At 39.7% G+C, this 13,612-nt stretch overlaps 1 protein-coding gene across 4 annotated transcripts in view; it reads right to left on the reverse strand.

Annotated features, from left to right (window-relative positions):
• The window catches only part of anks1b (ankyrin repeat and sterile alpha motif domain containing 1B), a 258,652-nt gene that overhangs the window by 184,199 nt on the left and 60,841 nt on the right, over positions 1-13,612 (reverse strand). For all 4 annotated transcript variants that reach the window (XM_038738848.1, XM_038738847.1, XM_038738846.1 and 1 more), the window contains exon 3: positions 12,167-12,323. In XM_038738848.1, coding sequence (XP_038594776.1) covers positions 12,167-12,323 — 157 coding nt within the window. The remainder of the gene's footprint in view (positions 1-12,166; positions 12,324-13,612) is intronic.

Genomic DNA, 13,612 nt, shown 5'->3' on the forward strand with positions numbered 1-13,612 from the left:
AATTTATGGCGCCTTGAGGAGGTCACATTATCAAGAAATTCACAAGAGAAAAAGAAAAGATTAGAGAAAACTAAAAAATCTAACAAAATAAACACAATTATGTGTTGCAGAAATATATTATTTTTCTCTATCCTGTTAATCACCTGGGAACCACTGTATTAAAAAGAACCTGCTCAGAGTGTGAGCACTCCTTACTCCTGTGTTTTATTTTGGTTGTTTATTGCAAGGAAAATTATGGGGTAAAATTGAAACCTCCAGACCAGCTGATGAGTCAAGTGTAGAACAACTGTTTTGTCAACTATTGTTTCCAAAGTCTACAATGAACCCTCAAGAACTACAATGTAACATCTACCATTCAACTGCCATTTCATGATGAGTGGGTGACTCAATCTGCTGATGCAGATCATATGATACTATCAAAAGCTCCACGACAACTAATGCGTGGACCTTATGGTGAGAATGTTGTGTCAACATTTGGTTATTAACATTTGGATAACGGATTATGCCTTCAACAGACAATGACTGCGTTTTCAGATTTAACATAAAAGCAAACATGAAGAGATAATGAAGCAAAGCAATCATACACACACACACACACACACACACACAATGCTGGCTGATAAATCTCAGCACGGATATGATGTAGACTGCAGCTATTGTTGGAGCTGCCAGTGACCCGTTCTGTCTCTGCAGCCTTAAACGGACAATAAAGCTTTGTCAGTCCAATCCGCCGCACCTCACGCAGCAGATTGGACTGACAAATGCTTTAGATAGGGAAAATGCAATTTCTAGACAGAAAGGAGAGTAACAAAGAAATGAACAGAGACAGAGTGACAGGACAAGGGAGATAGAACAGAAGAGGAGCAGAGAGAGAGAGAGGTAGAAGTGAGGAAAAAATCCTCCCTCCGTGTTCTCAGAGTGGGCTATATATTTCCATTACGCTCGCTGACAGCTATCCGATATCATCTAGCACTCTGTGTATTGTTTGCTGATTGGGCTCTGAGCAACAACCTACTACTAATGACACATCTGGCTGCACATCATTGACATGCCCATACAAATAGATGTCAATGCTTTTCATTGAGCAGCATATGGCACTGACATACAGTTAAATGGTCACAAATATAAACGGTATATGTAATGAAAAGCATCTGTTTGTCCAAGCTCTTTCTACCAAGACAGCTGTGTAGTTTTATTATTGCTTAAGAAGGATTTTTTTTGATGATATATCTTTACAATCCATGCAGCATTCAATCCATTTTTTTCTTAACTGAAGGACACATACAAAATCTACTTGTCTCTTAGTATTACAGTACATTTACCTGAACAAACACACACACATTTCCCACAGTAAACACTATCGTCTTATCTAAATTCATTGCAATGAGACTAAACAAACAGCTACATCCATGCAAATAAACGAGCCTTATCAGGCAGGCGCTGGGTGAAATGAAACCAAAGCAAATGAAGTACAGAGGTATTCGTTTCAACATCCCCGTGTTAATTCTGATGGCCTGATATGCAGGATGAGCTTCATCTACGTTGCAGCATCTCATAATCCCAGAAGCTCAGCCAGCTGCCTGGGGAGTGCTGGGTAAATAAACAAGGAATAAAAAATGAGATGCACAAGGTGAAACTTTTTACCTTCTCCTAGCTCTTGTCTTCTATTATGTTTTAGGCGTTTTTGCCTTTATCTGATAGACCAGCCGAAGAAATGTGGGAGAGAGAGAGAGAGGTAAGGTATGGTAAGGACATTATCCTTTGTATATGGTTTGACTGCTCTACCAGGTGAGCTAACCAACTAGTCTTCTATCATTAATATGGATTCATCACTCTATATACAAATATACAGCATATTCTAAATAAAAAATATTCTTAACATTTGTATCTGCTATTTATTGTTGCTTTTTGTTCACTATTTTATTTCTGTTTTCAAGTCAAATTGAAATTAAAATGTATTTTTGCTATGTGTATGTACTCAAGTTTGATGTCAAAACTGTAATTACCAGAGAGAAGACATTTAAAATGAATTTATTTTCTGTGGACGTACAGGTCAGTGGAAGACAATACAATTTGTATTGCAAATCACAGAAAATTATGTATCAAATACTTGGCTGTACATATCTATCTTTAATTATGTGGGGAAAAAAATTATAATTTCTCAATTCTATTATGTGCTCTAATCTGCTCTGGATTTTGTTTGATGTTGCAAATTTTTTATATGTATTTTTATAACTTGCTGTACATTATTTGACTGCAAACAGATGACTGAGTTGCACATATAAGTTGATACGACAGTCAGGCTAAACAGTATGTATACAATATTACATGTGAGTGCACTGGGTATATGGTTATGTGGGCTGCGAGGGTTGTCATGGGCTTTAATTGTTATGGTATGGTTGGTCTGTATTTATTTATGTACACAAAGGATGAGAAAACCGGGGAAAATGCCTTCCACTGTACTTGTACATGTGACAATAAACTTGAAGTTCCCAGCACGCACTATTAACTAACAATTCTTTTTGTTGATTAATGAATTAATTGTTAAATCCATAAAACGCAGATCATATTTCTGAAGCCCAAGGTGACGTCCAATGTATTTGTGTTCCACAAACAGTCCAAAACCCAAAGATGTTAGGTTTACAATGATATGAAACAACAAATAAAAAAACATTTGCTTCATAAATTTTAATAATTTATAAATTATCAAAATTGTTGCCACTAATCAATAAATAATTTCAGCTCTGATACTTGTAAACATATTCCAATACAGTATTGTATTGTGATATTGAAGTGCTATTTGTTCATATTTGTTTTATTTTATTAAGTATAAAATTGAAATGATATCCTTCAGGCATAGTCACAATCACTTACATAACAGGGATAGATTTACTGAATGTTCAATTCTATGCATAAGTGAAATATGTTGTCATAGATGGAATTTAAGTGAAAATATAATTTTTGATATATTTGTTTAAATAACTTAATTTTCACAAACTCACTCTTTTGTAGATGTAGTCTTAAACTAACTCTACTCAGTATCAGACCTGATTTAAGCGTTATTCATCACCTTAGTCAAAGTCCTTATGGCAAGTCATGCCACTCGGCCGCCATCTTGGCAACGCCTCCGGGCAGCTATTTCAGACTAAAGAGACCAGGCTCTTATCTAAATGAATGGGAAGACAACCAGAACTGCACTTATACAGGTCACCAGGTCATAAAAACTACATCAATAGAATCAGCATTAAAATCTGATAAAAATCACTGAAAATGTTTGACAACTGTTTGCCCCAAAGTAAGGTTTAAAAAGCGTTTTTCCCGACTGGTTATACTTCTACTACGCATGCGTCACCACTTCCACGCATGCACATGAGGAAGTAAAACAGACTCTCACGTCAGTGGAACCACACAATTGGCTGAAATAAGATTCCTGCTTTGGCTGTTAAAAGCAGACGATTGGCTTTCTAGCGGGAGGGGCGTATTGAGGATGTGATTGAGTGGCATGTCTCTGCCTTAGTCCAGTGATGTGAAAACCCACTCAGAAAAAGAAAATTTCACCCACTCAGTGAAATGTATGACAAAAAGACAAAGAATTCAATAAAAGGAAATTCAAAGAAAGAATTTCAGTGCTTGGGGAAGAACAGTAGGTCCGGCTTAGTCTTTAAAGAGAGACTGCCTGACCCGGGTCTTGTCTTGAAAAGGATTCCCACTGCTGCAGCGCCCTTGAGCAAGACAAAATCCCAAACAGCTCCAGAGTTTCTGCTCTGTAGTTGAAATTTAAACTCTGACCTCCCTGTAGGGTTAGCAACTTAAAAGAGGAATAAAATAAATTCAGGCCTTTATTTCTGTTTTCTCTCACAGCGTCATGAAGGAAAATCCCTTCCCCCCCCCACACACACACGCTTCGAGCTTGAAATAAAATACTGTAGTTTGTTTTTGATTCATGTGGAGTTGAATCAGTTTTCTTTTACTGAACTTTAATTAGGCAAATGCTGCTTAAGTGTCAAGCTGCGGCAGACATATGACATAACTTGCCTTTTAAAACAGATTACTCATAACAAAACATCCTATGGCTCAGTGTGACTGTGTGTTTTAGGAGCAGCCGGCATGGCCGTAGACAATGTTTGAGCATAGACTTTCTCAGGGCGGTTTCTTGTAGAAACGTGTTCCCGCAGAGGCTGTGTTCACATGTTGACCGTCAGGAAACATGTGGTTTCATTTTCATGTGTGGTAGCAACATGTGCTAGGGCATCAAATTACTGTGAGTAAAGAGTAAAGACTGTGAGTTGACATACACAGAGGCACAAACACAGAAAGACATTCGTGGAAACACAAAAGGCCAGCGACCTTATGCCCTTTTACCTTTGTCTTAGTTCACACAGCCTCTGGGCTCCCAGAAGGCCTCACTGCAGCTGGAAAATTGTCTGCGGGAAGCACTTCATGCATGCATGTGCCCCCACATCACAAAATGCACTGTTCTTCTAATCTCTCTTATTATCTCCCTTGACTGTTTACTGCTCATCTCCTTTCTTCTCTTATGGGAAAACACAGGGGAGTCAGAAAACAGGAGGAGGACGAGAGACAGAGGAAAAAGAAATTGTCTCGTCCCATCTGCTGGTGGAAAGGAAAACATTCTTGGGATGTATCTGCAGAACAGGGGGACATACTTGACCTAGTCAGTCACCCACACACACACACACAAAATAACCCTTAAATTGACTAGTCCAGAGGCCCCCAAGCCCAGAGGTTGTGTGCTGGTTCCCACACACACACCACATCTGCTCTACGTCAGTGGGACCAACAGTCTGGAGGACACAACTGTCCCTCACAGTCAGGCACAAGCAAAATAATCTTTGTAAACCAGTTTGCACTGGGCAAATGCCTTGAGGTAAAACATGTCATTATTACTCAACATCCTCATGCCTGGATGCATGTTATTCTAAGTGCTGTGTGTTCCCTATCACCCTGCTCAATTCTGCTATAAAGGCATAAAAAGTCAGAAAAATACTTGTTTTTGTATCGATCCTGCAATAATACCACTGGTCTTATCCATGTCACTAGAGTATAAAAATCTATTGCTTACTTGGGTTGGGTAATCCATCACTTTACACGTTTTCTTTATATTTGCTGCAAAATTTGTTATGTAGCTGCATAAATATGGGACACGAGGCTGTTCAACATAATTCAGTCAGATGCCAAATAAGAGGCAGGAGACTTTGGCATATACAAGTTTGCTTACTTCTTATTGCCAGAACTTATGAATGTGATGCTCAAATGTTGGAGCATCCTTGAATGCACCGCCAAAAAGAGGTCCTCACAACGGTCCTTGTGAAGATATGATAGGTGGTATAAGGAGGACACTTTTGTGAGATGAGACAGGTGGGCATGCTGTGCTACTCAGCGACTTGTTCATCTTTTGAATTGGTGATGTGGTCCCATGAATGCAGAGTGAAGAATTGTGAAGTCTAACTGTACAATAGGTGTTCGGATTACTCTCTTTGGTAAGTACATCTTGCTTTGGTCCAGGGTACTAACAGTGCTTTTTAACAAGGTTGGCTTTGGTGCTCCTGAGCAGCTTACTTTCTCCATTTACTTTTCTGAAGTCCAGACAGACCCTCAGTTTATTGTTTTTGGGATGTAGAGTGATTAGACTGATTAGACTTTTGTGCACACAAACTGGAGGAAGGTTCAGCCACTCTCACCTCCCCCAGTTCAAGACAGGCGACAGACACTGTGATCCTTTAAACTTTAAAGGGTTGTGATGAGCTATCACCAGCTGTCCACAAAAACAGGCCAAAGGGGAAGATTCTTCCTTTTCATTTGGTAGTTAAGTCCACCTGTATCTGCTCCCCCCTAAACTATGCAAAAACTAGACTACTGAAGCAAACAAGCCACTCTTTGCATGACTTTTGTTCATAATAATGAAATATTTGTTAAAATTAATAACTTTTAACCTTAGGTACTGACATAAAGCGAAACACCAGTTCATGAGTGAGGAAGTGCAAGCCTTGTGTAAACACGTTATCTTTCACCATCACTGTCTCACATGTACAAACACATACATAAACATACAAACACACATATACACAGAATGTATAATCACCTTCTCCAGTCAGATGGCTTCCACCTCTCTCTCACACACACACACACACACTAAACAAAAACAGCTGTGAATGGGAACTACTGGGACCAATTAGGCAGTAAACAGTGGGCTGGAACTGGTTTACCGCCAACTAATAACTTCCACTAATCTCAAATAATCCTCTATTGGCTTCAGCGTGGAACTGGCACACCTACACACTTCCGCTAACGCTCTTTACATGAAATTCTTTATTTCTTTATGCTCTCAAGGCCTTTCATTACAGCTCCCTCCTGTGTCGCAATGTGTCACCCCATGTACAAAAGGTGATCACAAATGTTGGGTTTCTCTCGCTCATGTTGCAGATATTAAGACAGAGTGTGCCACTCTGGAGTCACCCTATAAAACTAACACACACACACACACACACACACACACACACACTCAACCTCTGACACGAAGAATAGTGTGCGTGGGCAGAGTAATATCGTTGAGAATGGGGTAATGTGCAGCCAAAGGCTTGCTGCTGTCTAGAAGTCTAGATGATGGGTGTGAGCGCGTGTGGTACTCTGTATATCACCCTGACTAATGTATGCAGGCCCTGCTCCCCACTGCAGACAAGACAGACAGTGGAAAAATATAGAGCTTAGGCATCGTAAACACACATACACACTATAAATCTTACATTTAGATTTATGCCTGCAACTTGAGAACATCTGTACCCTCACACTAACGCATAACTGCAAGACTACTGTACAATATCCAACATACAGCATTATATAATGCACAGGTACTGTAAGTTTTACATTTAAAAAACAATGTTTTGCAAAACTCAGCGCTCAGGGCAAAATACTGCAGCTTTAAGAAAGTGCAGCCCCGCTGCAGTCTTGTGTGTTGCTGTCTGTGTGCAACAGTGTGACAGACAGCTGAGGCTTTCTAGTGTGAGCTTTGTAGCTTAGCATTTTAACCAGTGTTTATTATACAGACGGAGAGATGAAAAACATTGATAACAGGGTAGATAAAACCAGTCATTTCCAGCTTGTTGATAAACAAGGCTCAAAGTGAGATGCATGATACAAAGAGAGATACAAGAAAAGCTGATGAGTGTAATTATATGATAACAAGTGAGATGTTATATAAGCATTCATAAAGGTTCCTTCCCCCCCTTTCATTTCACAGATGCACATGAACACAAGCTAACTTTTAAGCTTAACCAGAGGGAAACTAAGATCTGAATATCAAAGTGGCAATATTAATTCTATCACCAGATGTAAACACTACATATACTTTTTAGATGAATCTGTGTATACTGTAATTCACGAATAACATTTTTTTTGCTCTCAAATGTATTTAAAAGGCAGTCTCTGCTCTACTATTATAAACAATCAAATAAAAAGGAAATAAGATGACACATAAAGAAACAAATTAAATTAGCAAACAATGTCAACTATCCATTTCCATCTACACAGCAACAGTGTCTCTGTAAAACCACTATTTCGCCTCAGTTTCAACATTATTATGAAATCAATTGATCAAACAGCTACTCATAAAAAGAGAGAAAAACTATGATGTTGTTACAGCTCATCTCTTTGTTGGCAGCATGTACTGTAACACACATCCTCTTTGCTGAGTTTTTATTTGCACACCACACCAAACACTGACATAACAGCATTAGTCTGTCTCCATTGTTGTCTCCACTCTCTTTGACTGCAAAAGTATGCCTTATGGCAGTGGTTCTCAACCTTTTTTGGGCCAGCGCCCCCCTATCCATTATCCAGGTCCCTTACCGCCCCCCATCAAAAAAGATGTTTGCTATTTGCCCTGAATATTGTTGATTTTTTTTATTATATTGTTATTAAAAACATGGAAAAGGTAACAAAAATGTCATGTGAAAAGTAATTATATTTAACTAATAAGTGAATGTTCCTCCCAGAAACTGTGTGTGAAGCCAGATACTGTTTTCTTGGATGGGGCACTTAATAAGTGGGGGGGTATTGGGGTCCTCCCCAAGAAGATTGAGCATTAAACACTTAATTTCCTGCATTCTGGTGAAAAATTCTCCTCCAATTTCTGCCTTCTCTGTCTAAAAATTCAGGCAGGTGAGAATTAAAAATGTATAATTATAATATAATGTAGTGAGGCTCTCAGGTGTTCTTATTGCTTTTCAATATTTTTCTCCTGTAGATCAACTTATTTAATATCATCCCTGCTGAGTCAACACACATGATTAAGTCTTACCTCCTCTTTAGGGGGGAAGTAACCTACTGAAATGTCTTTGTGGCCCCTTTTCATCTCAGTGAGAAATGAATCCGTTTTAATTGAGTTATTGACTGGACTTTATTAGCTCATCTGTTAATAACTTATCATATCAGTGTTTCCCACAGAATGACAGTAAGCTATATACAGCATGCTAGCCCTCGAAAACCCAGCTGTATTTTAACGTTAGCTTAGCTCTCCTTATTAGCTCGTCTCTTTACATGCTTGCTAATAACTTTTAATAGCTGGGACACGAGGAAGAGAGAGCGAGAGCAAGGGACGGGCGAGAGGTATGTGCTGCGCAAATACGCGCTGCCTGCAGCTCTGCAGTCAGATACAATTTTAAATAGGCCTAGTAAAAAAAAAAAAAAACTAAAAAAAAAATTTGAAATTCAATGTGGTGGGCACCACAAATAAATGAACATATAGGAAACACTAACTTATCTGCTCATGTTCAAAAATGTCTGCATTCAGAATCTCTCCCACGTATCTGTGTTCTCTGACATGTAAATAAAAAAAGTCGTAATAGGAGACTAACGTCATTAGCCTACTTAAAGACAATAATTTTACTACATGCCTTATACTGCATTATATTACTGATTCTGATACTGAAATATCCCCTCGACCGTCTAAACCTGAATGAGACGAGGTGCTCATGCCTGCGGAAAACGAAACTAACAGAAATCTCACGACAAATGTTAAAACATGTTAACTTCAGCACATCTGATAAAGTGCCGCTAACAGTCCCCAACAGAGCAAGACAGGGCTTCAGTTTTTAACCTTTTTTTAACCATTTTTATAGCCTACTGAAACTCCTGTATATGCCCGCTTTGGCACAAACTGTCTGTGACTCACAGTGCGAGGTGGGTCCACGTCACTCGCTGGTGTCGCAGCGAAGTTGCTTTCAGATTGAGTCCGACAGCAGAATATCCCTCTTGTAAATGTGTAACCCCTACCATAAGACGTTCACGGTGTATTCCTCAGAGAAAAAAAACACTTTTCCACCAAGAAAAAGAGCGTCAGTTTTCCAGAGTTTACACAGTAAACGCCATGTGGGTAAACTTTTAGAGATGATACTCTGACTTCCCGTTCCCGTGAAGGCAGCACGAAGCTACACCACAAGTAGCTGACAGAAAAAATACACAGTCTCGTCCAGTCGCAGTGGACTAAACCGGAAGGTTTTAATGTTGCAGACCACAGTTTTTTTGCAAGTAGTTTAAAGTTTAAATTCGTATTATTGTGAATCTTTGGTGTAAACTCGCCTTAGAATTTCCAACCAACAAACGCCCCCCAAAAGCAGCTCAGCGCCCCCCTTTCCAAAATATTGCTTCCAGCGCCCCCCATCGTCCTCGGAACGCCCCCGTTGAGAAACACTACCTTATGGCAAGTCTCGCCTCCTACACATACAGCGTTAGGGTTTGCTGAAAGTTACACTAGAACATCATTAAACAAAACAGAATGAGAAAACACACATACACCAGTAGACTGACTACACTTTATTACCAAAATTACTGGATTGTTTTGCACAGCATTGTCTCAATCAGCATCTTCCACCCTGTGTGTGTCCACTCTGCCTGCGCAGCAGCCCACTCAGCTCCACAAATCATTGACGGGGTAGAAAAAAGAAAATTACCCATGTTCACTTGCTGACAAACCTCCTCATTTCAGGGGCAAGTGACACCATTTATCATGGCAAACAATTAGGTTCTAACAACTCTCAGAGGGAAACGATTTGGCTAATTGTGACAGAGTTTAAATGTGCTTATTAGGCAGTACATAACGCTCCAATAACCTGGGGGGGTCCATTACTACTCCACCACAGGATTAGGAATATTAAAAACAGACAGCTAAGCCATTAACACTTTAGCCAACACTTCTGATTAAACACCACTTCCTGTGTGCCTTGTGCTCATCTTTAAATACAGTGCATCAGCGAGCCGTGACATCACCAATATGCTGCGAGCAGAGATGGACAGAAAAAGAGTGAGGGAGGAGAAGAAGGTCATTTTTGCTCATTTGCTGAATGCTCCCAGAGCTGAAACGCTCACCCGGCTGTCAGCGAGCGATCACTGGGAACTGTAGAGGATCGGCTCTGGTGGACAGGAGCCATAACAAGATGACCTGCGGCAGCAGTGGGTTAAATGCCCCAGGAAATACAACTGAAGAACTCAACTTTAATTTAGCTGATGAGACTTTCTTGTTCTGGAAAAGTACAGCACACAGGGAGAGCATTTCTTTCAACCACATTTGACCATTTAACATGTGAGTGGGGGCTCAGGGGGTCCCACGTAACACAAACAAAGGTTGGATTTATGTATCGTTTCTTTTTCTAGTAGGTACCAACTGACTGAAGGATACACAGAGGTGATACATAATGCAGTTGAACCGAACAGTTTCTAATAGAGGGACACATTGGCAGCAGCATGATGCACTATCAATTAACTAGCAGCCGCGAATCAAAAAGAGAAGCAAAATAGCTTCATAATAGTTCCCTACAAACAAATAAAGAAATAATTTGTTTATCTGCTTCAAAGACTATGCTACTGGACTATAAATAGACAAAAGATAAATTTATTTTCTAACCAATTTAATAACTGTGAATCAAATTCAATAAAGCTAGTTTTAAATATAGGTTACTGATTTTCTAGAACGTTCCTGCTTCAGCTTCCACATTGTGGTCGGGAAGCAGAAGGGCTTTCTGCTCCAGGGCCAAAGTTGGTGCTAACTTTGCGCACACACACACCATACTGAGCCATTCCTTAAAGGAGCTGAGCTACTCTTCTAAACACACAGAGCAGATACAGACTATGCTCGGACCCATTCAGGTATTAGACATATCGACACAGAGACCTGTGGCAAATGGGTGTTGGACTGCACAGACAGAGCAGGTAGCTGTTTAGCTTCCCAAGAAGCTGCAACAAGCTCTACTTTTATATTCTTTACACATATTTTGGCTGTTTTTTGTACCACGGGTACCTCAGACAAAAAATCTACTGTCTTGCTGAAGTATACTTGAGTGGGTGAACTTTTGCCAATATTTGACATGAACTCATGTTCTGCAGTTGACTAACAGCCTCCTAAAACATTAGGAGAGTTTACAACTGAATTTAAATGAATTAATTTATCATTGAGGTGAAAAGGTTTCACATGCACATTTAAAGGTTACTTCCCCAAACAAAAGAATCATAAGAGGAGGGAAGACTAAAGCATGCCTGCATGTGCATGGCACAATGGATAAGACACATGCCTTTGGTGTGAGAGACCTGGGTTCCATCCACCATTGTGTCCCTGAGCAAGACACTTAACTCCTAGTTGTTCCAGAGGTGTGCAACCTCTGACATGCATAGCAATTGTAAGTCGCTTTGGATAAAAGCATCAGCTAAATGAATAGATGTAATTTAAATGTAATGCATGTTGACTCAACAGGGAAGATATTAAATGAGAAAAGTTGATCTACGGGAAAAAACTTTTCTGAAAGCAATACAGAATGCCGGAGAGCCTCACTGCATTATGTTCTGTTATATTTTGAATTGTCACCTGAATTTTGTGTTTCCCAAGGCATTTTGTTGGTGCAGAAATATTCACCAGAATGCAGGAAATTAACTGTTTAATGCTCAAAATTTTCATGTAGTTCAGCATTGAAGATTTCTTAAAAATAGCATTACATCTCATCTCGTCCTCGTGAACCCAATCCCATGTCTCGTCAGCTAAGTTTCTCATCACACCCTTAATTAAAACCATTTCAGAATCTAGACATCAAAAAAGTTTTCCCTCAGGTGGTGTTGAAGGTGAAGGTCTTTAAGAAGATGACGAAAGGATTATGGAGTTTACCTGTTGGTTGACCCGGCAGTGCGAGGGTCCGTGGTGGATGAGGATGCGTACGATGTCCACGTCTCCCCGCCAGGCGGCCAGGTGCAGAGGGAAGCAGCCCTTGCTGTCGGCCACGTTTGTGGACGCCTCAAACTGGAGCAGCTTTAGCACTACTTCCCTAGGAGACAGATGCATACATAGAGATCAATGTATCAACTGACTGAAAGATGAAGGGATGGAGAAAAGGAGAAGAAGCAGAGCTGGGTGCTAAGACCTGAAACCTATATTGATGAATTTTGTCACATTTCCCTCGAGAACACCAAATATATTTTAACCTTGCCGCACAAATAATGCATTTTTCCCCCACATACACATAGCAACTTTTCAACATATTGTACAATTAATAACATTACTGATTATATTATATTTATCCAAGAAAGAACTAAACCATGTTAAAATAGACAATAGGAGTATGACTGAAATAAGATGGGGTTAAAGTAAAGATATAATGATTTAAATAATAAACGTCTTGGTTATTTGAGCTTATTTTAGCTCCAGCAAGTGTGATGATTCACAACAGAAAGTTAAAGAATGATGAGACACAGGTGAAGCTTGAAAGTGTTCAAATATCATCAAGGTCATATAATATGAGCATGTGGCAAGAGAAAAGGCATCTCACAAGCAGTTTTGATTTTAACTAACACCCTCAAGAAGGAAAAGGATGCAGAGGCTGTTCTGATTTTAATGATACACAAGAGACACAAGACTGGATGAGACAGACTGAACCTGGAAATTCTGCACTTCACACTTGCATGCACAACACTGCAAAAAAAGGAAATAATGCCCTGTTTGGTCTCCCCAATCCTTGCCTTCAAATCTTGGGCAAGTTGGCTTCTATTTGATATTAAACAACAAGGTTAATGTATATCCAAAATGTACATGTGGAGATTAACTTGACATTATTTGTATTACGGTCTGCGTGACACTTCTGGGTTCACTAGTCCATGCTGGTGGCCTATCTACTTTTGTGTTTCCTCCTTAACTTACATGGCTGCAACCTTCTTAAGAGCATGCACCCGTGTGATCTGGTCAGCAACAAGTTGGCACCTAATTGAAGCACCTAGTCTAAACAAGGCTTAGGTCACGAAGGGATTTACAGTGTTACTATGAGCGAATGATCAGCATACCACCCAGTCTAGGAGACAGTGAAAGCAGGGGGTTCAACTGTTGAACTGTTGTCAATTACAAAAATAGATAAAGTAACAAATCATAGTGCCTGGGTTTGTCCTGGAAATCCATTTAACCGTGATACAGTTTCATATTACGGCATCTCCAGCTGAAGTTGTCACCTCTCTCTGAAGAGGAAAGGTGAAGTGCATCATTTGCATTTGAAATGTCAAGGAGCAGGGTGAAAGCAGCACTAAGATGCTTAATGAACTGCTTTGTTCATGTGAATAATTAATTATA

Source organism: Micropterus salmoides, unplaced genomic scaffold, assembly GCF_014851395.1.
Source record: "Micropterus salmoides isolate LMB-PRFRI ecotype aquatic unplaced genomic scaffold, ASM1485139v1 Ms_hic_scaffold_23, whole genome shotgun sequence".
NCBI classification, from domain to species: domain Eukaryota; kingdom Metazoa; phylum Chordata; class Actinopteri; order Centrarchiformes; family Centrarchidae; genus Micropterus; species Micropterus salmoides.